This window comes from Spinacia oleracea, chromosome 4 (genome assembly GCF_020520425.1).
Source record: "Spinacia oleracea cultivar Varoflay chromosome 4, BTI_SOV_V1, whole genome shotgun sequence".
In the NCBI taxonomy this organism is placed as follows: domain Eukaryota; kingdom Viridiplantae; phylum Streptophyta; class Magnoliopsida; order Caryophyllales; family Amaranthaceae; genus Spinacia; species Spinacia oleracea.
Genome location: NC_079490.1, coordinates 11711561 through 11738221, shown reverse-complemented (window position 1 = coordinate 11738221; position 26661 = coordinate 11711561). Strand labels below are relative to the sequence as shown.

The window sequence follows — 26661 nt, the reverse complement described above, 5'->3', positions numbered from 1 at the left end:
GAATGATTCTTCTTCTTCCCTTTGAGCCTGTTTTTAGCCACGAGAGCACTAGATTCAACCAAGTTAGCTTTAGAAGAATTCAAAGAAAGAGATTCAAACTTATCCTTGAGGCGGTTAGCCTCTTTGATCCTCATAGTATAGTTTACTAAGTGCTTAATGCATGACCCAGGTCACATATCTCATTGAAGTCAAGTTTACAAGTAATTTCCCTTCCTCGTTGACAACATTTTTTTTGATGGGAAAGGTGGTGTTGATCATTCTATTAAATTTTTTCCGCTTGGACAATTGGAACACCCCACAACAAACAATGTATGCTTTTTATACTGTCAAAATTAATACTAGCCAAGTGGCGAAGGTTGTGTATGCTCTAATATTGTTAACAATAGTGACTACGAGTGTGAAAGGGAATAGTGTATCCAAATGGATAGCTATGAAACCAGATAAACTTGCGATCCTTGCCAAAAAAAGAAAGGGTTTAATACTTTATCCGCTTCTTAAATATTGCACCATAATTGACTTTACGTTTTTCAATACATCATTTGACTTTTGATATCTCCAATTATGTATAAGTAAATATTATAAAAAATTAATATTTAAAAAATATATATCGATGAATCTAACAAAGCTCTAGTATGAATAGTGTAAAAATAAGATTGTGCGATATTTATGGAACGCAATAAGTATTAAATTTGTGACCAGTACCAACTAGACCAAATGGTATGCGTACTGACCCGATTTGACAAATTTTTACATGAGTAAATAAGTGGTCTTTCAGTTTATTCGTTTGGGCCGGCCTCTTGATCCCTCATCATCTTTTCTCACCCGGTTTTGAACAAGAAGGACCCAGATAACCAAAATCAAACTTTTTCAGGCCCGGAAATACAAATCCCCCAAATCCCCCAAAGTCACACCCTTACCGTACGTTTTCCTCTCTCTTCAATTCATCGGATGCTTTTTACAGGTGCTACAGCTTCAATTTAGGGTTTTATTTGAGCTGATTCCCTGTTGAAATTATCAATTTGAACCACAATTTTTGCGAATTAACAATATTTCACTCGAGAATTTTTGATATAGGGTTTCTGAATTGATTTTGCCGTGAACTGTTCAAATTAAATGGCAAATTTCAAAATCCGTGAATTTTGATTTTTGATTAAAGAGAAGAGTCTAGGTTTGATTTATGGCTCGAAGTGTTTCGCGTTCGCCGTCTCACCGGCGGCGATATTCTCCGTCACCTGTCAGTCACCGCCATAGCCGCCGTAGCAGGAGGGATCGCACCCGTTCTCCTCATAGCCGGTGATTTTAATACCTCCCTTATCTTTTTAACTGATTTTCCCTTATTAAATTATGTTTATTACGGAGTACTTTTTATTTTGCTGTGTAATTTGCAATAACAAGGTTATAAACTACATTACTGGTGAAAGAAATTGTGAATTGAAGTAATCTGGAACTTGGGAAAGTACATTACTTTGACTTAGCTAGGATGCTACTTTTTTCAGGATTAGTTTGTATGTTTTGGGTCTAATTTGAAGTGCTGAATCTTCTATTCACGTCCGAGTTGCTAACTCTTTGACATGGGTTATTGGGTATGAAATGACTAGTATTAGTAGGAAGTGGCGTAAGTTCATTCAGATTGAAGTCTGATGCTATGCTTTTGTACTTTTGGTGTTTTTTAAGTTATTGGCGCCCCAAGATTTTGGACGAGTATAGTGCATGTTTCTAGGATGTTAACCGCATTTGTGTGTGTGTGTGTGGTGGTGAGGGGTGGGTGGGTGGGCTGAAGGGCTTACGAGGTGGAAGGCTTGATTGGTTTGGCGTGTGTGTGTGTGTTGAATGTGCTTGGTGGAGACAATAGAGTGATAGATAGGTTTTAAGTTCTGGAGTCGAGAGCCTCTGGTTGATGAAGTTGAACCTAGAAGGGTGTTGAAAGCATAACTTGGGTTGATGGATTTAAGTTAAGGGACATCGAACTTAGTTGATAACCAAAGGAAACTTTTGTCTGGATCAAATTTGCCTCATCAGTAAATTAAAGATTCTGGACTCTGGAGTCCTCTGGCACGTTGAATCTTAAAGGGTGTTGAAAGCATAACTTGGATCGATGGATTAAGTTAAGGGATATCAAACTTACTTGGTAGCCGAAGGGGAATTTTTTGCTGGATCGAATCTGCCTCCTCACTAAATCAAAGAACTCAAAGTGTATATTGCCAGAATGCCAGGATACAATCCTTTTTTAATGGCAGCTGGTTTCTTTATCTTTGAAGTCATTCCTTAGTTCTGTATGTATGTTAAGTCAAGCCATGCTTTAAGGTATATTTTGAAGGCATGGTTTCTTGTAAATGGACTGAAACTTGTTAAGATCTTTTATTTATATATTTGGGCAGTGAAAGGCACTTGTTTGCAAGATTGTCAGGTGCAGGAATTCGGGTTATATTTGTACTTGTTTAAATAGGCTTTTATTATGTTTCCTTTATGTCGATTTGGCTGTGGGTGCTATGGACAGTCATCTTAGGTAAAATTTGCTATCTGCTTCAAAGTAATGCAATGTTCATTTTTCTGGCAGCAATTTGTTGGCTTTCTAATATAAGTTATTCAGTCATTTTCTTAATACATGTGTTACTATCCATGAGAATCATTACGTATACTCTATAATAGGCTGTAGAAGTTCCATGACTAGTCCTGTAATGGCACATTTGAATCATTTTCCACGAAGTTGGCAATGCTATTGCCTGAGATTTTAGCAACTTAGCCTAACTATATATAATCTAGGAAGTAATTTAATTCTCGTTGAAAAGGTATATGGTGATAGTGATTCTGGACATGATGAGTACATTCAGATTTATTGAAGATCTTACCAAACAACAGATTGAGAGAGGGAAAGAAGATGAGAAGAACAGGGGCAAAAGGAAGAAGAGAGCATTGAAAAAGCAAGTGTAAAAGTGGTACCAATAAAAAGGGAAAAAAATGAGGTCAGCTACCCAAAAAAATGTTTCAAAAGATGCTTTTGGCGAAAAAAAAGGGAAGGGAAAAGGTGCTACCTCACAGAAAAATGCATTCGAAAGGTGTATCTTACCCTAAATTTATCAATTTGTTACATTTTCAATTTTCCAGAAGTCCAGAGCAAATAAAATGTACTAGGGAAAATAATTGTGGCAAAGGCACGATATACACTCCACCGGTCATAAGAACCCGTATAAATAAGAAGTCGGTGTATTTTTGTATCCATCCCAAGTTATAATTTCTCTTACATATGCGGGGCAAACTTGAAACCTTGATTGTATTGAGTACATCCTGTAGTTTCTCTTTGTTAAACCACCTACGGCATGTGCTTATTCTGAGTCATAAGTCAATAATAGATTTTCTGAATGGCCCTTGTCCTCCTTGATCCAGTGTCCTAAATCCCAATTGCTATTATTTCTTTTTTCGCTTGGTACTGGTGAAGTTTCTGAAATACTTCAAAACAAATCAGTGAGGTAACATTTCTAAAGAAGTTGCAAACACATCCATTGTCTCACATAACAGAAAGAAATAATAGAAAGTGACCCTGTCCCCCAACAGTTTACCGATGATTTTTTTGGGTTCAGTTCTGGTTCGTATGTTGCCCACATGGTTCCCGTATCTACTTTTTGGCTGCTATGTGTTGGAATGTTCTTTAAATCCTTTGAAGTTGGTTTTCATAGAGAAACCAAATCCTACTCGAGATCTCTCTGCTCCACTTGTAAGTTTAGCTGCCTAATTGCCTATGATCTTATGCAGGCGGAGAAGCCGATCAAGCTCCCCACGTCGTCGTAGAAGCCGTTCTCCTGTAAGGCGTCGTAAGAGCCGTTCTCCAATAGCACGGCACTACAGGAGAAGAAGAAGTAAGAGTTCATCTGTGTCTCCTTCACGCAAGTCGCGCAGTCCGAGTGTACCATCAGCTGAGCGCAAGGAGGCCATAAAGAAACAGAAGAAGGAAGAAGAAGAAAAGAAAAGGTAGTTTCAGTTATGTGCCATTTTATGCTCCAAAATATAACCATGAGGTCTAGTTACTTTTCTGTATCTTTATCTAGACTAAGTTCAACAAGTTACAAGTTAAGAGTAGAGCTGCTCCCTGCAAACTTGACCTCTCATTAGAATGTCTATTACTAGGTTCTGGTTCTTGTTGTTTCATCTAGCTCAGTTCGAAGTTATGTGTTAGTGTTTCAGAGAAGAAGTCATATTTTTTGTAACAATTCTCTGTTTGTACATCTGTTTGACTGGACTTTTCAGCCTGCTAGCTTTTCGTTTTTCCTTCATTAGTTGTGGAGTGTCAACCTTATCTCCTTTATGCCTTGTGCTTTTATGTGCTTCCTTGGTCAGAGTTGGACTTTTGGATTTTCCCCTGCAGCCATCCCTCTGATAGGCAGACTTCTTTCATATCTTTTGAGCTGATTCTGACACGTGCTTCTGTTGGATTTATAATTAGATCTAAATATGCTACAGGTTGCTTGAGCTTCTTTACCGGGTTTTCTGAAGGAAGCTACTGCTATATTTCAACTTATTATTTTGATGATCTAGTGCTGCGTCGTTTATCTACTGTTCCCAGTGTTAAAATCTCATGTGTTTTGGACCAGCCACATGTTAGAGAGGTATGCGTTGGATGATTAATTGCATAAGCTAGTGTACAACCTGCTAAAGTGTGGAGCATTACATAAGCCTTTTTATCTTATTGGAGGCCAAGCTCTCTGCTGACTAGTGAAGATAATAATCTTAATGAAAGGAAGCATAAGCATGCTGTGAGATCGTTGTTGTTCATCAACCGTATATGGTTTGTGACGAGTTTTTGTAGCACCCAGCCTTCCGTTTTGCCTGACTTGTTTTACTTTTGCAAACAGGATCCAACAGGAAATACAGCTAAAATTATTAGAAGAAGAGACGGCAAATAGGATTGAAGAAGCAATACGCAAGAATGTCGAAGAGAAGTTGAATTCAGAAGAAATTAAGTTGGAAATCGAAAGGCGAAAAGAGGAAGGCCAGAAGAAATTGTATGATGATGTAGCTGCTAAGCTTAAGAAAGAGAAGGAAATGGCTCTCACGGAGGCACGGCAGAAAGAAGTGAGTATATCTCTATTATACTTCAGCTGAGGAGTAGGTGCTTAAATTACAAAGAACCTAGAATGCCCCTTAGACTTGAATAGTAAAAAAACATGTACATAATGCTGGATGCAGGGAAGATGCAACAACTAACCAAAAATGTTGAAAAACCAATCAAAGCAAGCAGAATTTCAATCAAGGATTAAAAGGAAAAATTTAAACAATCAATCAATCTAATAGTATAGGAAAATTCCATAAGAAACGATCAAAGCTTAAAATATATGGAGTAGACACCAGTCTTGTTGCTATTTGCTAGGGCCAAAAGTTATTCTGTTACTGTGGAAACTGGAAAGTGGGTAATGCAGATGCTATTTTCAGATGAATATGTCTAGCCCTTGTAATTGCTTCCACTATGATATTATTTGATAGCTTGAGAAACTAAACCTATTGGAGTTTGTTGTCATTAGGGTGTTTTGATAAGAGGAAATAAATATCAATAACGGTTATGTGTTGGTAAAAACATAACATGGCAGTTTTGTAAATACATTGAACTTTCAATGGTATCAAAAATGTAAAAAATGGTATAAAAAAAGAACAATGGTATACCGTGTCCCTGTGGTGTTTATAAACACATAACGGTTAGCCGCCTTTCTGTTCTCGTCTTGATAATGCTACCATCTGAACATGTTTGTATACATCCTCTTCAGGAACAAGCACGGAGAGAGAGAGAGGAGCTCGATAAAATGCTTGAAGAAAATCGGAGGAGAGTAGAAGAGGCTCAGAGAAGAGAAGCTCAAGAACTCCAGCTGAAATTGGAGGAACGCCAGCGAGAACTGGAGTTGATTCAGCGACAGAAGGAAGAAGCTGCAAGAAGAAAGAAACTGGAAGAAGAAGAGGAGCGAGCCAATCAGATACTGTTGGCTAAAAATAGATCCCGGCCTAAAGCATCTTCTGCCATTGGCCTGTAATAATCTGTCTGCAAAATTGTTGTTAAAATATGTTCAGTAATATTTGAAGTGGTAGCTTCTTAGGTCAAGAAGAGTGTTTGATTGTACTACCATGTTACTGAAAGCTTAATTAATGCCAATTAGGGTGTTTGCTGCTGTTTATTTTTATTTGTTGCAGTTTACATGCAGTTGGCCCTTACATCAGATCGGCCGGTAATCCCTGTAGTTTCATGTGTTGCAGGACAATGATCAACTTTAAGAGAGCAAAGCTTATTGCTTCAATTAGTGTGGCAATTGGTCTTAAAATTGCGGGCCACTAGGTCGGGCTGGGCCATGACTTAAATTTTCTGTCCACTAGGTTGGGCCGAAAGTTTCTGCCCAAAACCCGCTATCTTGGAACCAAAATAGTGGGCTTTCGGGCCATTTCTGGTCGGGCCAAATTTATAATTCAAATTGCAATTTTGAGTTGCCCAAAACCCACAAAAAAATCCGGGCCGGACTTGAAACAGGCCTAGAAATTCTGCCCCAAAACCTACTATTTTCGGGCTCGGTTGGGTTGGGCCGTGAGCCGGGCTCATGACGATCAAGTCTATTTCAGTCGCGAGGGCATTTTCTTGCTGTTAATCAGCATGCTGTTCATATTGCTCCGTACCGGTTTGGAGGTATACAATTTCATGTGCTTCTCTGAAAGTATACCATAACTGCTTCAATCGTTTCAGCAGGCAAGTTAGCGATTAATTTCCAGCTTATTGAGGCTGATTTTATGTAAATTACAGTACTTTACTTTTAGGAAATGGTTGTCCTAATTCCTAAATGTGTAGTTGAGAAAATAAACATGTTTCTTTTACAAGTAAACAGTTGTCGAAATGAGCAAAGAGAAGAAGACGAAGGTGATGATTTCATGCTCAATGCTTCAAACCTAACCAAACAAATGTTCATTGACATCACACAAGACAATGCTTGGAAACCAAACAAATAGACCAAAGTTGTAAACTTTTAGAGGGAAGTAATTAGCTTACCAACTTTATTATGTCTCATCTTCATCCAATCATAGTTTTTATTACAATGGGATTAAGGGCTGAGATTTTAGCAAACATCAAAGTTTGTTTGAATCTTGATTAAGGCTGTTGTCTTGCTCCAAAGCAACCATGATTGATTGATTGTCCTTTCTTACCTTGTTATAATATTGATGTATGTAGGTCCATGAAGAGTCTGTTTTACTACTGAATAATTCCTCAAAGCTCAACCCTAGCTAGTAACACTTGTTTAGACTTTAGAGGTGAAGTACATGAATAATAAAACTAAGGGTGCACCGGGGTAAGGGGAGCTAGAACGACGCATGTTGTGCACGTGCCACCACAAAAACAAGCGAATGCCCTTTTAGGTACACACAAGGACGAATCTTCGATCACTATGGCATAGGGGGCAAGAAGAAAATTTAGTAGCGCATTTTTATTTCCGCATCCCCACAAATTTGAATATGATCGTAAAAATCCCATACTTCTATTCCACTTGATTCGTTCTACTGGTCACCCTAATTAAATCGTTCAAGATTTGTCACGGAACACTCTAGTGTCCTAAGGCCTGAATGTATGTCCTTATAAAATACTTCAAATTTACCCTTTCTAGAGTAATTTACAAAAGTTAAGCAAGTGTGAATTACAAGATTGAAAAAGGGGGAAAAAAAACAGGAGTTCTAGATGTAGAAGCCATGATTACTAATTAAGTGACATTCAAGTGGAAAATTGAGATGATTTTATGTACATATAGTTGCACAATCTTAGTCTTCATTCTCATTTTTCCTAACCACCAAACCAACAATACTTCCATGAAGTTGTGAAGTCCTTTCTTATTTTTTAATTACTTGCCTAGTTAATTATTATCATTTCTCATTTTCAAGTAGGTTAATGACTCTCCTAGTCATCTCCTCAAATATGGTTCTTCCCTAAATTCTCTTTCCTATATTTTTTGATGTTCTAGACCATTTCCTTAATTTCCAATTTATTTAAATACCCCTCTATATATCTTCCTAAGTAAAGCATAGTAATTAGTACAATCCTCTCTATACTTCAATATGACCCTTTATTCCATGCATTATTTGCTTAAATTTACACTACTTTCATTAGCTTCACTATATTTTTTTGTTGAACCTGTTTTCTCTACCTCTAGAAGGGCCCTAGATCAAGTCAAACCGACCCAAATAGGCTTTCGGGTTGCCCTCAAACACGTCGATCATGGGTCAAACTACACCAAATTCGAGCGGATCCAACGGGGCATCAACCGGTCAAAGACTAGAATAGAAAAGATGAATGCAATGGTCTTGGCTTCAAATTTGGGCACCTATGATGTTGAATCAAGAGTCCATCCAGGTAACGGTGAGTTTTTAATGAATGTTGCTATAGGAACCCCGCCTAACCCGTTTTCAGCGATAATGGATACGGGTAGTGATTTGGTTTGGACCCAATGTAAGCCTTGTGATGAATGTTTTGATCAATCCACACCCATATTTGACCCATCTCAATCTTCCACTTTTTCTAAAGTGTCTTGTTCTAGTGACCTTTGTCAAGCCCTTCATTCATCTACATGCCAAGATGGGTGCCAATATATGTACACATATGGGGACTACTCCTCAACCCAAGGGATTCTAGCCACCGAGACGTTTACGTTTGGAGGGTCCGACAAAGTGTCGGTCCCGAACATTGGGTTCGGGTGCGGGGCGGACAACGAGGGTAATGGATTCAACCAAGGTGCTGGCTTAATTGGGTTGGGTCGTGGCCCATTATCCTTAGTTTCACAACTAAATGAGCCCACATTTTCTTATTGCTTAACCTCAATTGATGGGTCCAAAACTAGCACACTATTGATGGGATCCCTAGCTAGTGCCAACTCTACATTATCGGCTAGTAACTCTAAAGCAACAAATGTCATGACCACCCCACTACTCCACAACCCATCACAACCCTCATTCTATTATCTTAACCTTGAAGGGATTAGTGTGGGGTCAACTCATTTGTCCATTAAGAAAGACCTTTTTACCCTTAGTGATGACGGGACTGGTGGGATGATTATTGACTCGGGAACTACAATAACCTATTTGGAGGAAAGCGCTTTTGACCAAGTGAAGAAGGCTTTCACCTCACAAATGAAACTCCAATTGGATGATTCAGGCTCAACCGGGCTTGACCTATGCTTCAAATTGCCTAAGGATACAACGACTTTGAAGGTCCCGAAATTTGTTTTCCACTTCAAGGAGGCGGATTTGGACTTACCTAGTGAGAATTACATGATCGGGGATTCAAACATGGGAATATTATGCTTAGCAATGGGGAAATCAAGTGGAATGTCCATCTTTGGTAATGTTCAACAACAAAACATGATGGTTGTCCATGATCTTGCAAAGGAGACACTATCTTTTGTTCCTACACAATGTGATGCATTATGATCATCTTGCATATATGCATGATCATGAATTCTTGTAATTATGAGTTAGTTTATGGTTTTATATAGTTTCCATGAAATTAAAACCAAATTGCTTCATTAAATTGTATCCTTGGTAAGAGTAAAAGTGATATTGGCCATCATATTACATACAAGTATATGTCAAATTGTCAAAAATTCTTTCATCTATCAACTTTTTTCTTTTAAATTTTTTTTATGAGTTTAATTTAATTATTTTCAATAATTTGGTCATTAGTTGTCAACTTATTTGGTTGGAAATTCCTTGAGGGTGGTATCTCTTGTTCTAATCCTCTAACTCTAAGTCTCAACGACTATCAACCTAATTGTGTAAACGTGATCCAAACCACCACGTTTTGACTTGTGAAGAAGTACGACTGTACGAGTGCTTGTTTTGTTTAGTTGAACATAAAAAAAAGATCTTAGAATCTCGCAAGAAGTTGTTTTTCGTATGTAATATCATTTCCTTGGAACAATTATTGATCAAAGTAACACTTGACAAAATATAAGCCCCTCTTATTCAGAAAAAAATATAATTATATAAACCATAAGTCTAGTTATATTGTATAGCATAAAGTATGTCTTCTATGAAACTGTCATATGCGTAAAAACGCTAATGTCTGCATTAAAAAAGATAACACGTAGTATTTGATAAGAAACTATAATTATTCAATTAGAAAGTATAAATATTTGATTAGAGAATATAATTAATAATAGTAGAATGTACTCTTTTTTTTATCACATTGAGTAACTATTTGATTTAAGAGTGTAACTATTTGGTAGAGGTTGATTTCATACATAAAATTGTTTTATATACGAAGTAAGTTTTAGTAAACGGCGTAACGCTAAACATTTACGTAGTAAATTGTAAATCAGGCAGGCAAAATAGTGATAACAGAGATAACCAGTCCTGCTTATGTTACTCGTATGTTTTTTAAGCTAGAAGTACAAGCTACTCCTTTTTTTTTTCCACATAGGTTTAACAAACGCTAAGTTAAACACATTTTACAAATCTTTCAACAATATCTAGGTTGAGTGGTTAAAACTCAGGGGTGTGTATGATATGCCTCAACCTATAATCCTTACTTGTATTAGGTATGCTATTTGTTCCGATATGGAATAGGAACGGTAGGAAGGACGTGCTCTATAGGAAGGATGTGCTCTATGTCTTGAATTCTCTGTGCTGGTAGAAATCTGCACATGTGAGAACATTAGCTACCCTCGGAGGTTGATTCGAGGATCTGCCTCCAATGCTAAAGTCAGATAGTGTATGGGAATTCTTAATTCTTATGTAAATGATAGTAGAATGATAAGAATTACATACATTTGGCAGCAAACTAGTATAGTACCCGTGCGATGCACAAGTTATGATATGAATATTAAATTTGCATATCTAAACTACAGTTATAGACAACTATCATTAACATAGAGCTTATCTATAATCTTGTTATTAAAATAATAATATATAGATATGTTACTGCCCCATTTCGTGTGTTATTTATTTAAAAATTTGAAAAAAAATACGAGTACGTAAATAAATTTACTTTCAATTCTTCGATCCCCTTCCATGACCTGTTTCAAACATAAAATTATTCTCATACGTTCTTTACTTCAATAGTCATCGCGACTTAATATTCTCCCACGCATCATCTACATCACTATCCGATAATTTAACACTTACCCCCACCATTTACTTTATTCAACTATATATATTAGGGTAATCGAGTAAACAAAAAAATTTTATAATACGTAGGTTAATATTGATAAAAATATTGACATATCCACAATCAATTAGATGAATGATAGGTGGAGGGCATATCCAGTATATCTAAAATCTATCAATAGATGGGGGCTCCAAAAATCCCGACCCACATACAATCTTTCCCTATATTTGGTCAAAATCGATCTCACCTTTCAGCTAAACTTTGAGTAATTTGACAAACATTTATTATTAAAATTGAATTTATTATTAGCACCAATAACCATATTATTGATAAAAAAATATATTTAAATGCGACTATACATTTTTAGGATGAGGTAAGTGTTCCAAATCCAAAAAATCCAAACCCGTTCTATGACATAGGTGGGTACATGTTATTCTTATATCCGCCCACCAACACCATATATTTATTAGTCAATCATCTATTTTTATCTTTTTCTTTTTCTTGGATAAATTAATAATAATACTTTAGTACCCGTGCGATGCACGACTTTCATAATATGAATATCAAATATGCATGACATCTAAACTATTATTACAGACAATTACCATCAAAATGGAGCTAGATAGACCAGCTTGTGTCTTATTTTTTTTCTTCATTATTTTAGAAAAGAGAACATAGATAGATTTATTTTCTTCACTTTTATCAAGTGTCAAGCACAAAATTTTCTCACCCGCCCTATACTTCAATAGTCATACCCACGTAAGACTCGCCCACCATCTACATCATTTCCTGATTACTTAACACTACCCCCATCATATACTTTATTCGGTTAGAGATTGATAACTTTGAGTCAGGTTGGGGCTAGTGTGGAGGATGGTCCCTCCACCCCTGTACCCGCTTAAAATTCTCATCCTCGTCCTATTCATCACAATAGGTACAATCCTCATCCCGCTCCCCGCCTAATAACATTTATTCCCACCCCGTCACCCACCCGTGAATCCACATCCGCCTCATACTTATCCCTAGAGACGATATTTTTTTGGGTAAGAAAGAAGCTGATTTGTAAAACTTTATTCTAGAGTATTTGACAATTGGTTTGTCTAATTAGGGTGATCGAATGAATTTTTTTTTTTATAATATATAGGTTAATAGTGATAAAAAATGTTGATATATCCACAATCAATTAGATGAAGGATACATGAAGGGCATGTCCAGTACATCTAAAATCTATCATAATCTCTCCATCACCCGAGGCAGATATATAGAATAATTTATACTCTATCACCAAACACTTTTCGCCATTCCCCCCCACTTGGTTGGGCCGGAGTTGGTAGGGGAGACGTATCCCAAAAGCTCTACCCATTAACAATATGATATCCCTTTATTTGGTTAAAACCGACTTTACCTTTTAGCTAACTTTTGATTTTGAATATATATAATGACATAAATTTATAATTAAAATTGATTTTATTATTAACCACAATATTGATAAAAGTTCTATAAATGTTCTTTACACTTTTCTTTTTCCATTTAGGCATATAAATGTTATATAAATTTTATATTTATACCCTCATCATTTTTCCCACTACAACATACAACTTACAATATTTTATTATAGGAGTCAAGCACAACTTATTTACTCACAATATCTTAACATTACTTTTCAGTTTTCAGCCACTTGCATTGTTGGACAATTTAGGCTTAGTCTTATTCGACTTTTTTTGTCTAAACTTATATTCTCTGAATTTATCTGAACTTATTCGTGGTAGAAGTAGGAATACGAAATATGTCAAATTCAATTAAAAGTATACTGAGTATATTGATTTAAGGAAAATGTAAATTGAATTAGATAAATCTGTTAGTCCTTGTAAATAAAGAAACAACATTCATTTGTTTCAAAATAATTGATACAGTCACACTACTCACACGTCATAATAAAATTAAGGAGTATGTTTATTTTTCCGTAATAATTATTCCATTTTTTCAATAAATGGAGTAACATATAAATTAGTCAGACTATTAGTTTTAGGAAATAATAGCAAAGATATGGCCACATTTTGATGGCCTCACTTTTCAGCTTTTATTTGGTAAATAAGATATAATAGAGATATGACCACACTTTTAGTTTTTTTTTTTGGTAAGTAAGGTATAAGATATTTAACATAATATTTAAATGTTTAGAAATGATACTATATTGGTAATTTAAACTTTTACGTAAATGTTTTAGGATATTTATTATTAACAGAATCGTTAAGAGAAGTGAATAATATTATCATGGTGCATATTTTTCCTTAAATAAGATAAAGTTAATTTAGATTAATTATTTTAATTATTTTTTAAATTAAAAGAGAGACAAATCAATGAGTGACACTTGTCATCACCACATTGATTTCCTCTCTTTTAGTATAATATATAGATGAGGTCCACATAAATAGACTTGTAGGATGTACGAAGGGCACGAGCAATGATCCATTAACCCTAGGTCTATCAACACTATTGGGATACACATCATACACTGATAGGAAATGATATCGACCGGAAGATCTTCCATTAGCTGACAATGAATATAACAAACTACATCCTCTTGCCTGATCATATCAAGGATTTCTATCGATATGCTGATAAGTATCTCGTACAACTAGCCCCTAAAAAAATGAGTGCAACTATATAGATCATTGCACTTGCTCTGATTATTAAAAAAAAAAAATGAGGCATCCAGTACACTATTAATTTTTTTTGTGTTACCAAATGATTATCCTTAGGGTTAATCCGGATCCCGTGTACTATTATAACAAATACTCCATATTTTTTTGTTCAAAGAATCTTAGACGGAAGCGCAAGAAGTGGGGAGAATATTCGGAGTGATTTTTTTCCCCCTTGGTTGGGGTACGAATTTGAAACTTTGATTTGGACTGGATTTCAGTCTTTAATCTAGTAGTCCAGTCTACATCAAACTACTCCGTATCAAAGTGCACTTTTTCTGGGTTGGTGAGAATCAATATCCATTTACTGTGATTTCAACAACCTAAAACTACACTCAAAATTCTTCCTCTGCGAATTCGCCTCCATTGAACAACTGTAAGCCAATTTCTACCCAACTCTTTTCCTTCGTAATTCTGTATTTACTGTTTAATTCAATCATTATTTGAAATTCAATTTTAACATTGAAAAGAAATCATCTTTAGGGCTTTTTTCTGGCTTTTTAATTTAATTTAATTTATTGTCTTTGTAATTATTGGAGATTGGTTGAGTTGTAGAGGGAATATTAGACTTTATTAAATCCTGGGACGATCAACCTCAATATTCCTTTGGCACAATTGGTTGGTTTAATTGGGTGCTTGGTTGGCTGGTTGTTATTTATTTTATTGTGTGGGTGTTAGGAGTCTCTAGTGCAGGTACAAAGTTTTACACTTGTACCCGAATTTAATTGTCACATAGCTAGTTGAATTCACACTATCCATGTGATAATTAATTTCGGATAGAGGGAGTACATATGAATACCTTATTCTAAGGAGACGGGTTTTGAATTAGATGGTATAATTCTAGAATTTTAATGAGTTGTATCACTTGTATGTTTCCCCCCCTTAGACTTGGGTGCTTAACTATTTGTATTGCTTGTAATGATTTTAAAGAATATGTATTTGTGAATTTAAAGGGTAGTAATGTGTATGTGAAATTGTGAATGTATGAATTTGTTTAAGCAAAAGATCTGTGCTTTATCGGATCTTGATTTTCAATAATAATGCTCCAACCACTAATCCCTTAGACAAAAAAAAAACTCAGCATTGGGGGTTGTTGGGTTATTGATTAATATATTTCCATTTTCACATACTGTATTGGTTTTGATTAGTTGATGTCATGGTCTAACTTTGGCACCTAATTATAACTCAACTCTCACTTAAAGATTCTTTTGGCATTTCTTTGTTGGCAAAAGTTGACTAAGAGAGGTAGGAGAGAAAGAGAGATCAAAACATGGCATCTACAGGTTTGGTGAAGCTTAATGGTGCATCATCACAATGGATGGGACAACAGTCCTTCAATTCCAATGGCAGATCATCAAATTTCATTACAACTCGCCGAGTTTCCATGCCAATCCGTTCCAGTTCGAGCTCTTATACCGATGAGCTTGTCAAAACTGCTGTATGTTCTTCCTCTCATTTTTACTTTTTATTAGCATAATCTTTTGTTTGGATGGATCATTTGTTAAATTTACTGCTTAAGTTTGAAGGTATTTATGAATATATGATTGCTGCTTAAAATTTGTAAACTTGATGCGGAGAAATGGATCAAAACATAATTCTTTGACTGCTATTATATGAGATTATGGCGTGGAGATGGGGTAGTATTTACTCTTAATTGTTTAATTACTCACTTTTCAGAGATAATGAAACTAAAGCTGTCCTCAGTCAGATTCTGGGTTTGGATTGTTGTTGACTTGTCATGTGTAGTATGTAGTACTACCTCTGACCTGAATTAGTTGTTATATCATCTCAAGTTTCTCGTGATGGGATTTGTCCTGATTTTACAAAGACATACTTAGGTTTAAAGCAAGGATACATAATTAAATCCGATAAATAACCATTACTATTGTAGAATATGTGACCGAAGTTTTCATCCTAAAATAGTATATGTGACTATTAATTCGAGAAGGAAGCTGTATATAGTAGTTAAATTGAATAGCAATGGTCTATGTCAAATGTACTGGAATTGTACTACACGGTCACATCGGTAGTACATGGGGTGAGATTTTTTCCAACATCTGAACACTCGTGTTACTTTGGCCTGATTGAAAGCGTAAATTTATGTCTGCTGGTTGAGTATTCAACATTCCAACATGAATTATGCCAAGAAATAAAATTGATTATGGCGTGGAGATGGGGTGGTATTTACTCTTAGGCTGTTTCATTACTCACTTTTTGGAGTTAATTGGAAACTAAAGCCTTTGATCATATATAAATACTTGAATTTTCTTACTTCATAGATATTTTGGGTTGTTAACGCCTCCCTTGGCGAGATTCTGGGTTTTACTGTTGTTGTGGATAGTATGTGGTGCTTCTTCCGATCGTAATTAGTTGTCATATTGTTCCAATTTTTCCTATACTGAAGGATTTGGCCTGATTTTTACAAAGATATATGCAATACTAGGTCTTCTCTAGATGTAAGGTGTATATAGCAGTCAAAATGATCCTCGGCTCCTTTGGTTGCTTAGAAATTGTCTATGCGTTTATGGCACATATACTAGAATCATGCTACATGGGTGGTTCGTTCATAGGGTGAGGAGAATCCAATTTTTAAATACTTGTGTTATTCTGGCCTAATTCAAAGCGTAAATTTTATGTCTCTGTGTCTGCTGGTTGAGTATCCAACATGAATTATGCCAAGAAAAATATTTGATAATTGATGTGATATAGCAGAAGGTTGAATTGAATTGGAGTAGCATGATTTCACTCCCCGTGTCATTATTATTTGTTTTTTCCAGTTTGATACTTCCATCCTTGCTGACTTTGATTGTTTACACGTTTCATGAAATTTGTTTGATTGCTTCCCTGTTCCCTAGCTCCCGAGGCCATGAAGGCATCTATACTTGTGGTTGTTTGGTGTGTGTTGTTTGTGGTCTTAAAAGTTAGATATCTACTCTTTCTGTATATCTTATAGAATCTATTTTCTCTTTTATTAGCAATTTGACATAAATGCATGTACTCTTCCTGTATATCTTGTAGAAGTATATGACATGGAATATGGACCTATGGTTGCGTTCTTGTTCTGATTCAAACTGGAATTTGTTTATTTATTGACTATGTAGAAAACTATTGCTTCTCCCGGACGTGGTATTCTTGCCATTGATGAATCAAATGCAACTTGTGGGAAGAGATTGGCATCAATTGGCTTGGATAACACAGAGGGAAATCGTCAGGCTTATAGACAACTTCTACTGACAACTCCTGGCCTTGGTGAATATATTTCTGGTTCCATTTTGTTTGAGGAAACACTGTACCAGTCTACAACAGACGGGAAGAAATTTGTTGACTGTTTACGTGATGAGAATATTGTTCCAGGCATCAAAGTTGACAAGGTATGACTGTTGCATATCTTCAGCAATTCTATAGGTCTGACTGAGTAATAATCTGAGTAATAATGCTCAATGGCGGATGACATGCATTCTAATACCATTTGTCACACTTTTCATTTCCAGGGTTTGGTTCCTTTGCCGGGTTCAAATAACGAATCTTGGTGCCAAGGGTTAGATGGTTTGGCTTCAAGATCTGCTGAGTACTACCAACAGGGTGCTCGTTTTGCAAAATGGTAAGTCAGTCTTACATGAACTAGACTTGTGAGGGCGTGACGTCATCATCTCCTTATTTGCTTCTCTTATTGTTGGCAATTTAAATGTAAAAATATATCATTAACAAACCATGAAACTCCTTACGCGAATGTAGGCGTACCGTTGTTAGTATTCCGTGTGGACCTTCTGCATTGGCTGTTAAAGAAGCTGCATGGGGACTCGCTCGTTATGCTTCTATCTCTCAGGTACATTCTTAAGCTTTCATATTAGGTGGTGGTTGCCTTTCTTCAAGGTTCTGATGGCTACTTACTTTATTTGAACTTGAGCTTCAAGACTAAAAAAAACATGACAGCCATATTTTTTTTGTAATTTTGACATGAATTAAAGGATCAGTTGGATTCTTGAAAAAGTTTATTGACTCAAGCTTGTTTGATAAATGAATTGGAAAGGTGGGGATGGGAAATAAGGTGTTGATTTTCCTTGAACCAGTTGTCGACCACCGGACAGTTGGTGCATGTGGGTTAGGCGGGTAGGAAACATTCGGAAGGTTGTTTTTATGTTCTGAAAAGTTTGCTAATTGGATACTTTTTCCCACATAGCACTAAACCAGGGTTTCCAGTATAAACTCTGTCTTGAGTGAATTAAGGTATCAATGCATGAATCTGCATCGTGCCATCGTGGATCACTTGCGATCCTACTTGTCTCCTAGCCGACTTAAGAAATTTGGATTTAGTACTCCATCCGTCAAGAATAATCGTCATATCATTTTAAGTTTTTAACCCATCATGATATGATACGATTTGACTAAAAGACACTTGATAATAGTTGGATTTGACACTCTCCAGTCTCCCCCCTATTGATATTTTGGGAAGCCTTTTTACAGACATCTTAAATTAGTACGCGAACTATTTCCCAAGGAAGGAGAAGTTGTAGACCAGTGTTCTGTGGTATTCCTTAAGCATAAACACGTGCTATATTGGTGTTCTTCCCATATCCCAGAGAACAATGTTCCGATCCTTTTGGTTGTCACTTGTCAGTACCCTAATCCGAACTATCCTACACATTAGTGAAGGGATGTGAAGTATAACTTAAGTGTTTTAAAGCAGTCTTTGACATTGTTCTCATACCAGTTGAATCAGCACACCTCAATGCATGCATCCGACTGTCAGAGTAATTTCGAAGCTGGATTCTCTCTGTAACCGCATTTTGTTTCTTAATCATCCATTAATACTTTAATGCATGTGTGTATGTCTACTCTTCCTTATGTGCATGTATGATTTAATTCTGTCAGGATAATGGTCTTGTCCCCATAGTGGAACCGGAGATCCTTCTTGACGGAGATCACCCAATTGAGAGGACACTTGAAGTGGCAGAACGGGTGTGGTCAGAAGTCTTCTATTACTTGGCTGAAAACAATGTTATGTTTGAAGGAATACTTCTCAAACCCAGCATGGTAACGCCTGGAGCTGAACACAAAGAGAAGGCTTCTCCTGAGACCATTGCCAAATTTACCCTTCAAATGCTTAGCAGAAGAGTTCCTCCCGCTGTTCCTGGAATCATGGTATGTTTGTGCAAAACCTTACTTATTGCATCTAAAACATATTAAAAGATTTCTTATCATATTTTTTCGGATAAACTGTTTTTTACCACCAAAAAAAATCGACAAATGGTTCTTTACCACCTAAAAAAATTAAAACTTGTTTTTTACCACCTGAAAACGGAAAAAATAGATGAAACTGTTACGTGAGGCCCAATAATTCAATTTCCCTCCCGTTCTTTACACCCATCTGCGATTTTCTTTAGCTCTTTCACCCTCCTCTGTTTACTACCATTGAGCTTTGTCAATTTTGTGAATTCATGGAAGAAAAAATTATGTGAATTCATGGAAGAGTGATGAAACCGTGGAAGAAGAGAAATATAAGAGATGTTACCGTTATTGTGGCTCCCCATCTAACTATTTCATCTATTTGAAAGGTGGTAAAAAACAAGTTATATATATATATATATATATATTTTTTTTTTTAGGTGGTAAAATACAAGTTTTAGTTTTTTAGACGGTAGAAAACAAATTTGCAATTTTGTTAGGTGGTAAAAAACAATTTGTCCTATTTCTAACAGTCTTTCTTGGTTTCTTTTTAAGGTTTAAGAGTAACAATATTCTGTTTTTTTTCCTACTGTTTAGTTTTTGTCTGGAGGACAGTCTGAAATGGAAGCGACCTTAAACCTTAACGCGATGAATCAGAGTCCAAACCCATGGCACGTTTCTTTCTCCTACGCGCGTGCTCTACAAAACAGTGTGCTTAAGACGTGGCAAGGACGTCCTTGGAATGTAGAAGGAGCACAGAAGGCTCTTCTTGACCGTGCTAAGGCAAATTCCCTTGCCCAACTCGGGAAGTACACTGCTGAAGATGAGAGTGACGAAGCACATAAGGGAATGTTCGTCAAGGGTTACACCTACTAAATCAAAGTTAAAAGCTAGATATAATACATATTTAATACAAACTACAAAGATAAAGTTCTAGATTTTATTGATCTCACATCTCATTTGTTAGCCTAGCAATGGTGTTTGGATCATGGCGTAGTCATATGGGCGTATTGTTCTGAAAAAGAATTTGATGAATGCCACTAGATATTGTGTTTTTTATCTGTTATATTCACCATTTGGAAATATGGGCATTGATTTTGTGTTATCTCAAGTTTCAGTACGGTTGAGTTTGGCTTATATTTTGAGCCATTTTTTTATGGAATTAGTTTCCAGGTGTAATCTCTGTATTAGGTTGAACTACATGTCCAGCCGTCCAGGGTACATGTTGGGCTGGATCAACTTTTCCAAGTCCAGCTCCATGGGCCCATGGCCAATAAGGCCCTACATCAGTAGGTGGGGTGAAAGTACATGGGCCAATAAAAATAATCCTAACTTCTTTTTAACTAATTAATCCGAAAGTTTGGAATACCCGGAATTTTCGGATCGCAAACCCGAAAATCCAAAATCGATCCGAATTCAAAAAAAATTAAAAAAAATTAGACTGCTAAAACACCGTGCCAAATTTAAAATTTTCAGCCACACTGCGCGCTGTCAACTACTAGTTTCTTTTAAAAGATGATGGACAATTTTATTTATTTTGAAGATGATGATAGGATGAACATTCTTTTTGCTGGAAAATAATCGAAGAAGAAGATGATAATTACACATTTTAGGGACTTGATATCTATATAATATATTAAAAGGCGTTGTGAAAAATGTATATGTGCCACATAGTACTCTCCTCTTTACGCCACATCATCCACTCACCAAGTGTTATGCCATGTCATAGACAACCAAAACTAATGCAATGAGATTTGAACACAAGACCTCATGTGTAGAAGTTAAGTTTCATTACCATCTTAACCAACCACTAATTGTTGTTTATTCATGCACGTTAATTTATAATACATGTTAACATGAAGTCTAAAACAACTAAATTTTTATGTTACTTCTTATTTTGTATGGACTATATTAAAATAAAAAGAACAGTTACAATATTAGGAAAACCGTGAATTAAACAATTAAAATATTAGAAAAATTACTTTGCATGATGAAGGTAATGTACATGTGTAGTTGATGAACTTAATGAATCTTTTCACTTTTATGGTCTACATGTATCTTAGTCAAATATTGAGTTGAAAAAAAAAGTCAAATTTTAATTATTAAAGTAGCAACCGGGGCATCGCCCGGGGTACACACTAGTTTAATATTAAAAGTTGACGCACACATTAAATATAAATAACTTATTTTTTAATTGTAGACAAACAAGTCTTATAAGGATAAATTAAGTGAACGGTCTAGATTTAATGGAAATCAATCGACGGTTCAAATTTAATTCAAGAAGTTAATCGTCGTTGGTCGACGACTTTTCCAAATTTTTAAAGTTTAGTACACGCGGTAGTTACGAGTTTCATATTTTCATCTTTTATGTACGGTTAATAATGAAGGTAAGGATATTTTGTTTTTGTATTTTTTTTTAATCAAGAGGTAAGTGGTAGTTTCGACCTTTTGCATTTAGAAACTATGTTAACTAGAAATAGAGTCCACTCAAAAAAAAAAAAAAAAAAAAAAAAAAAAAAATTCCCTAATCCTAATAAAATTACTCTCACAATATGGAAATTTGGGAAACTACAAAACCATATTCTACTCAATTTCGAATTCTTATTCTTCAACTATATATTTAAATTCTGATCTTATATCTGATTCTTCAAAACAAGTTCCTTCAAAATTCCAAAACCCCTCCAAAAGCCTAACTCTCTCTCTGATCATCTCTTTCTCGATCTCTGTTCTTATGGCTACTCTGAATGATCGTTACTTCACCGTCTACCTCGCTAAGGTCGCCCTATCTGCCAATCGCTATGCCGATATGGCTGAAGCAATGAAGAAATTGGCAAAATTCGACGTGGAATTCACAGATGAAGAGCGTAATCTTCTCTCTACAGCGTACAAAAATGTCATCGGACGTAAAAGAGAATCTCGGAGAACCTTCTGTGATCTGGAGAAGGAGGAAAAAGACCAGACGAACTTAATGCGTATTCGAGATTATCGCCTTAAAATCGAATCGGAGATTACTAATCACTGTAACGATGCTATTAAGATGATTGATGATCACCTTCTTCCTTTTGCTTCGACTACTGAATCTACCATCTTTTTCTTAAACATGAAAGCCGACAATTATCGGTATCTAGCAGAAATCAAATCTGGTGATGAGAGAGACGAAGCTGCTGATAAGTCCTTGAAAGCTTATGAAGAAGGAATGGCTCTAGCAATGGCGGATAATTTGTCGGTTGCTCATCCTGCACGATTGGGGTTAGCATTGAATTTGTCTGTTTTTTACTATGATATTATGAATTCTTGTAAAAGGGCGTGTACCTTTGCTAAGGAAACTTATGATGAAGCTACATTGGAGTTGATTAAGAAAAGGGATTATCCTAAAGAGTGTAGTATCATCATGCAGTGTTTAAGGGATAACGTTTCGTTCTGGGCTCTGGAAGAGGAGAATCGTCGAAACCGACTTTGCTGATCGATTTTCATCTGCTAAACTTCATTCAATTCAATCTTATTTTTATTTTTATTTTTATTTTTATTGTTAGATTAATTAGATCGATACTACTCTCGTTCATCATTGTCTGCATATACGTACTATATGTTGAGTATGGTTATCGACTTTTCTGATATATATATGATATTATGTTGGTAACTTGGTATAAGTTGTGTACTTCTATGGCGCATTTGATTTTATGGTATAACTTAATTAAACTTTATTTATATTAGGATAATGCTAGTATTATTCGCAAACACAAATTCGTGTACAATAAATATTGTATACCGGAGTAAAAGTTAACTCAAAATGCTTAAAAGTTAAGCTTATATACGTAAAAGTTATGTATTTTTTAGTGATAAATTTTTTAATTTTAGTAAAACTTATTTATTTAAAATGACAAATAATGTATAAAATTAATCATTTAACCCTTTAAAAAGTTTATCTATCAACTTTTTTATTATTAATATAAAAGTTAATCAAAACTAGGTTAAAGTTACAAAAAATTGGGTAAAAGTTATCTTGGTGTACAATAAATTTATTGTACACCTAGTGCGCGCAAGACCTTTTGATTCACAAATTAAAGCACTATGTATATATGGTACATGTAGGTCTCCTATAGCGATAGCGGGTAGCTTTTAGCGGTTGAGTAGCGGGTAGCGGTTAAAGTAACGGATAGCTGTCAACTAGTAGCGGGTAGAGGTAGTTGTTGTACTTGCAAAATACATTAAAAACTATTAATAAAATTAAAAATAATTACAATTGACTAATTAATAGTAATATTTAATACAAGTTTAGAGTTTATTTTACTAAAGAAACATATGTTAACTTGTAGTTATTGAAATAAAGCATAAAATTACGTAGAGTTCTACTTCAGTATCTAATTAAGTTTTTAATTTCCTTAAGTTTTTGCACGTAATTTTCTATCTTTGCATGATGACTTGAGTTGGTAACTTTAATTCTAGAAGAATGATGAATGGATGATGTATGTTAATGTCAAAAAAGTGTGGAGTTAAGAATAATATTATGCCCACCGCTAGTTAATAACTCAAACGTTAATCTTTGTAACGTTTCTCAAAAGCTTGTCAAACACTACTTCTACCGCTATCCTCTACCTACACCGCTATCATGCCAAACACTCTTAATTTTTTCAAGTAGTGTTTTGACCTATTCAAAACACTAACCACTACCTCAAACGCTATTGCCGAACACGTTCGAAGTATAAGCTTTTGTATATACAATACAACGTAGATCTTCTTGATGGCCGAGGTGGGCCCGCTCCAGGCTAAAATTTCCGTAATGTATCTTTAGTTCTTGCCCTCATAAAATTTTAATATCTATTACTACTAAAAGAGATACCAGGAATGACACGTGTCATTTCCTGGTGCGATTTTTCCCGCCAAAATATTTTTTTATTTTTTTTACTTTAAAATAAATAAATTACATTACGTTTTTTTAGGAAACTAACATAAAAGTATATTTTAATTACCATAGATGTGTACTGCATATATAATATATTATTGAAGGAAAACTAAATCAATATTATTTTTTCCTTTATGATGGAGTATAATTTTATTTATGTATTATTATAACTTTTTAATCTGATAAGAAATATAAAAAATATTGATAAATGAACTTCTAATGTTAGTCTGCTATTAATAATATAATACATGGTAACTGGTAAGTAAGAATGTTAATTAAAATAATAATACATGGTAAGTAGACTAACATATAAGTTTATTTATCAAGAAATATGTTGTATTTGACTAACTCGGTTATGCTCGGGTCTTTTCGAAAATTAATCTTGAGTCATTCGGGTTTGGTTAACGTTGTTAGATCGTTCTACATACAAGTAAACGACTATAATTTTTAACTTTGTATAGTAATATGCAAATTTAGTTCATTTGAATATTTTTCTTACACAATTTTGAATTTATACTTTTTCATATATCCTTTTTACTTTCATGTTTTCCTAATATCACAAGTCTTTTAGTTACTATTAAAATAATAAATTGTTTTAGTAATAGCCGATTAGCCGTGTGTTACACGGGCCCTAAACTAGTAATTATATAATTGCATATTGTATTGCTTAAATCTTATACTGGACCCTCTTCGTAAAACGGTTCAAGATCCGCCATTGCGATTGGGTTAGAAACTCTTCTCATACTATCAGTCTATAACTCTTCTGTTCTATGATAGCGTTAGATAACAATTAACAAAGAATAATATCTTTATACAAATATATCTCTAACTTTCCCCGTATTATGCGTATGTTTATCACTCCTAATTCAAAAGAGTCCAGGTTTATCCAACCACATTTTCAAAAGTTCAACAACAAAATATATATATATATATATATATATATATATATATATATATATATATATATATATATATATATATATATATATATATATATATAAACCCTTAAACCCTAGTTTCAAAATCACCAAAATCAAATCTTCAAAAACAAAAATGATGATGAAGAACACATTCCTAGCCCTAGCTTTACTAGCACTTTTCCTAGGTGGAACCTTTGCCCAAGATGTGCAACCAGATACGATTCTCCCACACCCTCACCATTCGCCGCATTTTCGCTATCGTCCTCGATCCTGGTATTTTCAGCCAATGCATTCTTTGCCACTTCCACCATTGCCTGCTCAAATCCCTCAAATAATTTCTGGAATTGATGCTTGTAAAACTGATCTGGATACTTACTGTTTATGCCAAATTTCGTATGGATGACCTTTGGTTGGGACATAAACGACTAGATTAAATAAAGTAAATAAATGACAAGAAATAAAGGGCAGAAAATAAAGGGAGACGAGACAAGAGATGGTGACGCGGAAAATCCGAAAGGGATAAAAACCGCGGGTGGCATGAGTCCACCAATCCACTATGTTGTTGGCATAAATAGCCCAAATAAGTACAAATACAATGTATATATGCGTATGTGTAAATGTAGCTGATGACGAAGCATAAATGTGAGAAGGCATAGGCGATACGACGGATGAATGGGTAGGGGATCGTCGGGAAAGGCAGTCGTTGATAACAATCTATGAGTGATATATATGGCGTACGTAGCATTTGCAGTATTGGAAAGGTTAATTTGTGAGAATATATGGATCAAAGATAAGGCAGAGAGTAAATGACAATGATTAATGATTAGGCATGCTTAGTGGAATATCCATGTGGAACTAAGGAGAGAAAGGCTTGTTCTTCTTTATAATTACTAGGCTACGGGAAAGGTAGTAGTGTTAGGGAAACAATACCATTTGAAGGGAAGGTATCAAATGGAGGAAGATAGTTGGGCGTTGGGTTTACCATGGGTATTGGCCTCCTCTCATTATAGGATGACGGTGTTTATATAGCATTAGGTTTAGCGTAGAAGAGGGAGTAATGGTATTAACTGCTTCCTTGATCCTCTCCAACCGAATTGACCCTGCTCCCCAAGCATCCTTTGACTCAGCAATAACGGCTCCTTAAATATAGGAGTTAACCTTGGCATCTTCCATAGGATCCCAGCATGATCTGGTACCTTTGACTTGTTCCTGCGTCGACCTCCACGTCGTACAAAACGACCCATAACAATAGCCCCCATTTTCCTAATTGTAGTGAACCGAAAGTTAGGAAAATAATCTTCGACGTTTGTCATCACGTTCATTTTCTGTCGACGCCAATCTGTCATTGTCTTCGACCTGTCCGTCGTCTTCCGTATCTAGTCTTTGATCAATGACGTCGCCTTCTGGTGTCATTCATAATCTAAGACGTCACTTGATGCCTTCATGTCGACGTCGATGTTATAAATCTTTAATGTAAACCTGATATCTAGTGGAAGAATCGTTTTGCTTATAAAACAACAGAATGTAATTCTTAAGAAACCTGCGTAGAAACACGTTAAGACGTAACGTTAGTCAGGTATCTGGCGTCATGGCCAAATTCCGTATCTTTGTTTGTCGTCTGATGCTTACAGGCGTCATGGACAACTTTGGTATCTTAGTCTATCGTCTGATGTTTACAGGCGTCATGGCCAACTATTGTATCTTAGTCTGTCGTCTGATGTTTACAGGCGACATGGCCAACTGTTGTACCTTAGTCTTCCGTCTGATGTTTACAGGCGTCATGGCCAACTGTTGTACCTTAGTCTGTCGTCCGTTGTTTACAGGCGTCATGGCCAACTATTGTATCTTAGTCAGTCT

General features: G+C 35.5%; 4 protein-coding genes across 4 annotated transcripts; all 4 read left to right on the top strand.

Moving 5' to 3' along the window:
- Window positions 1-866: 866 nt before the first annotated feature.
- On the top strand, window positions 867-6155 carry LOC110792709 (uncharacterized protein At1g10890). Its single transcript, XM_021997530.2, has 4 exons — window positions 867-1293; window positions 3751-3966; window positions 4848-5067; window positions 5754-6155. The coding sequence occupies exons 1-4, from the start codon at window positions 1178-1180 to the stop codon at window positions 6012-6014; spliced, it is 813 nt and encodes a 270-aa protein (XP_021853222.2). The 5' UTR covers window positions 867-1177; the 3' UTR covers window positions 6015-6155.
- A 1590-nt stretch (window positions 6156-7745) lies between these two features.
- On the top strand, window positions 7746-9632 carry LOC110792710 (aspartic proteinase nepenthesin-1). Its single transcript, XM_021997531.2, has one exon. The coding sequence runs from the start codon at window positions 8068-8070 to the stop codon at window positions 9433-9435; it is 1368 nt and encodes a 455-aa protein (XP_021853223.2). The 5' UTR covers window positions 7746-8067; the 3' UTR covers window positions 9436-9632.
- A 4302-nt stretch (window positions 9633-13934) lies between these two features.
- Window positions 13935-20086, top strand: LOC110792711 (fructose-bisphosphate aldolase 3, chloroplastic). The gene is made up of 7 exons (XM_021997532.2): window positions 13935-14191; window positions 15048-15253; window positions 16917-17186; window positions 17307-17416; window positions 17551-17641; window positions 18688-18957; window positions 19579-20086. Exons 2-7 carry the CDS (start codon window positions 15086-15088, stop codon window positions 19855-19857), a joined length of 1188 nt encoding a protein of 395 aa, XP_021853224.1. The 5' UTR covers window positions 13935-14191; window positions 15048-15085; the 3' UTR covers window positions 19858-20086.
- Window positions 20087-21488: 1402 nt separating this feature from the next.
- Window positions 21489-22631, top strand: LOC110792699 (14-3-3-like protein D). The gene has a single exon (XM_056826530.1). The coding sequence runs from the start codon at window positions 21713-21715 to the stop codon at window positions 22442-22444; it is 732 nt and encodes a 243-aa protein (XP_056682508.1). The 5' UTR covers window positions 21489-21712; the 3' UTR covers window positions 22445-22631.
- Window positions 22632-26661: the final 4030 nt, after the last annotated feature.

Bases quoted from the DNA above. Each gene is read 5' to 3' on its own strand.
- LOC110792711 (XM_021997532.2), top strand. From the start codon at position 15,086: ATGGCATCTACAGGTTTGGTGAAGCTTAATGGTGCATCATCACAATGG. The intron at 15,254-16,916 runs GTATGTTCTTCC...TTGACTATGTAG, and splicing joins ATGAGCTTGTCAAAACTGCT to AAAACTATTGCTTCTCCCGG. The intron at 17,417-17,550 runs GTAAGTCAGTCT...ACGCGAATGTAG, and splicing joins GGTGCTCGTTTTGCAAAATG to GCGTACCGTTGTTAGTATTC.
- LOC110792709 (XM_021997530.2), top strand. From the start codon at position 1,178: ATGGCTCGAAGTGTTTCGCGTTCGCCGTCTCACCGGCGGCGATATTCT. The intron at 3,967-4,847 runs GTAGTTTCAGTT...TTTTGCAAACAG, and splicing joins GAAGAAGAAGAAAAGAAAAG to GATCCAACAGGAAATACAGC. The intron at 5,068-5,753 runs GTGAGTATATCT...CATCCTCTTCAG, and splicing joins CGGAGGCACGGCAGAAAGAA to GAACAAGCACGGAGAGAGAG.
- LOC110792699 (XM_056826530.1), top strand. From the start codon at position 21,713: ATGGCTACTCTGAATGATCGTTACTTCACCGTCTACCTCGCTAAGGTC.
- LOC110792710 (XM_021997531.2), top strand. From the start codon at position 8,068: ATGACCCTTTATTCCATGCATTATTTGCTTAAATTTACACTACTTTCA.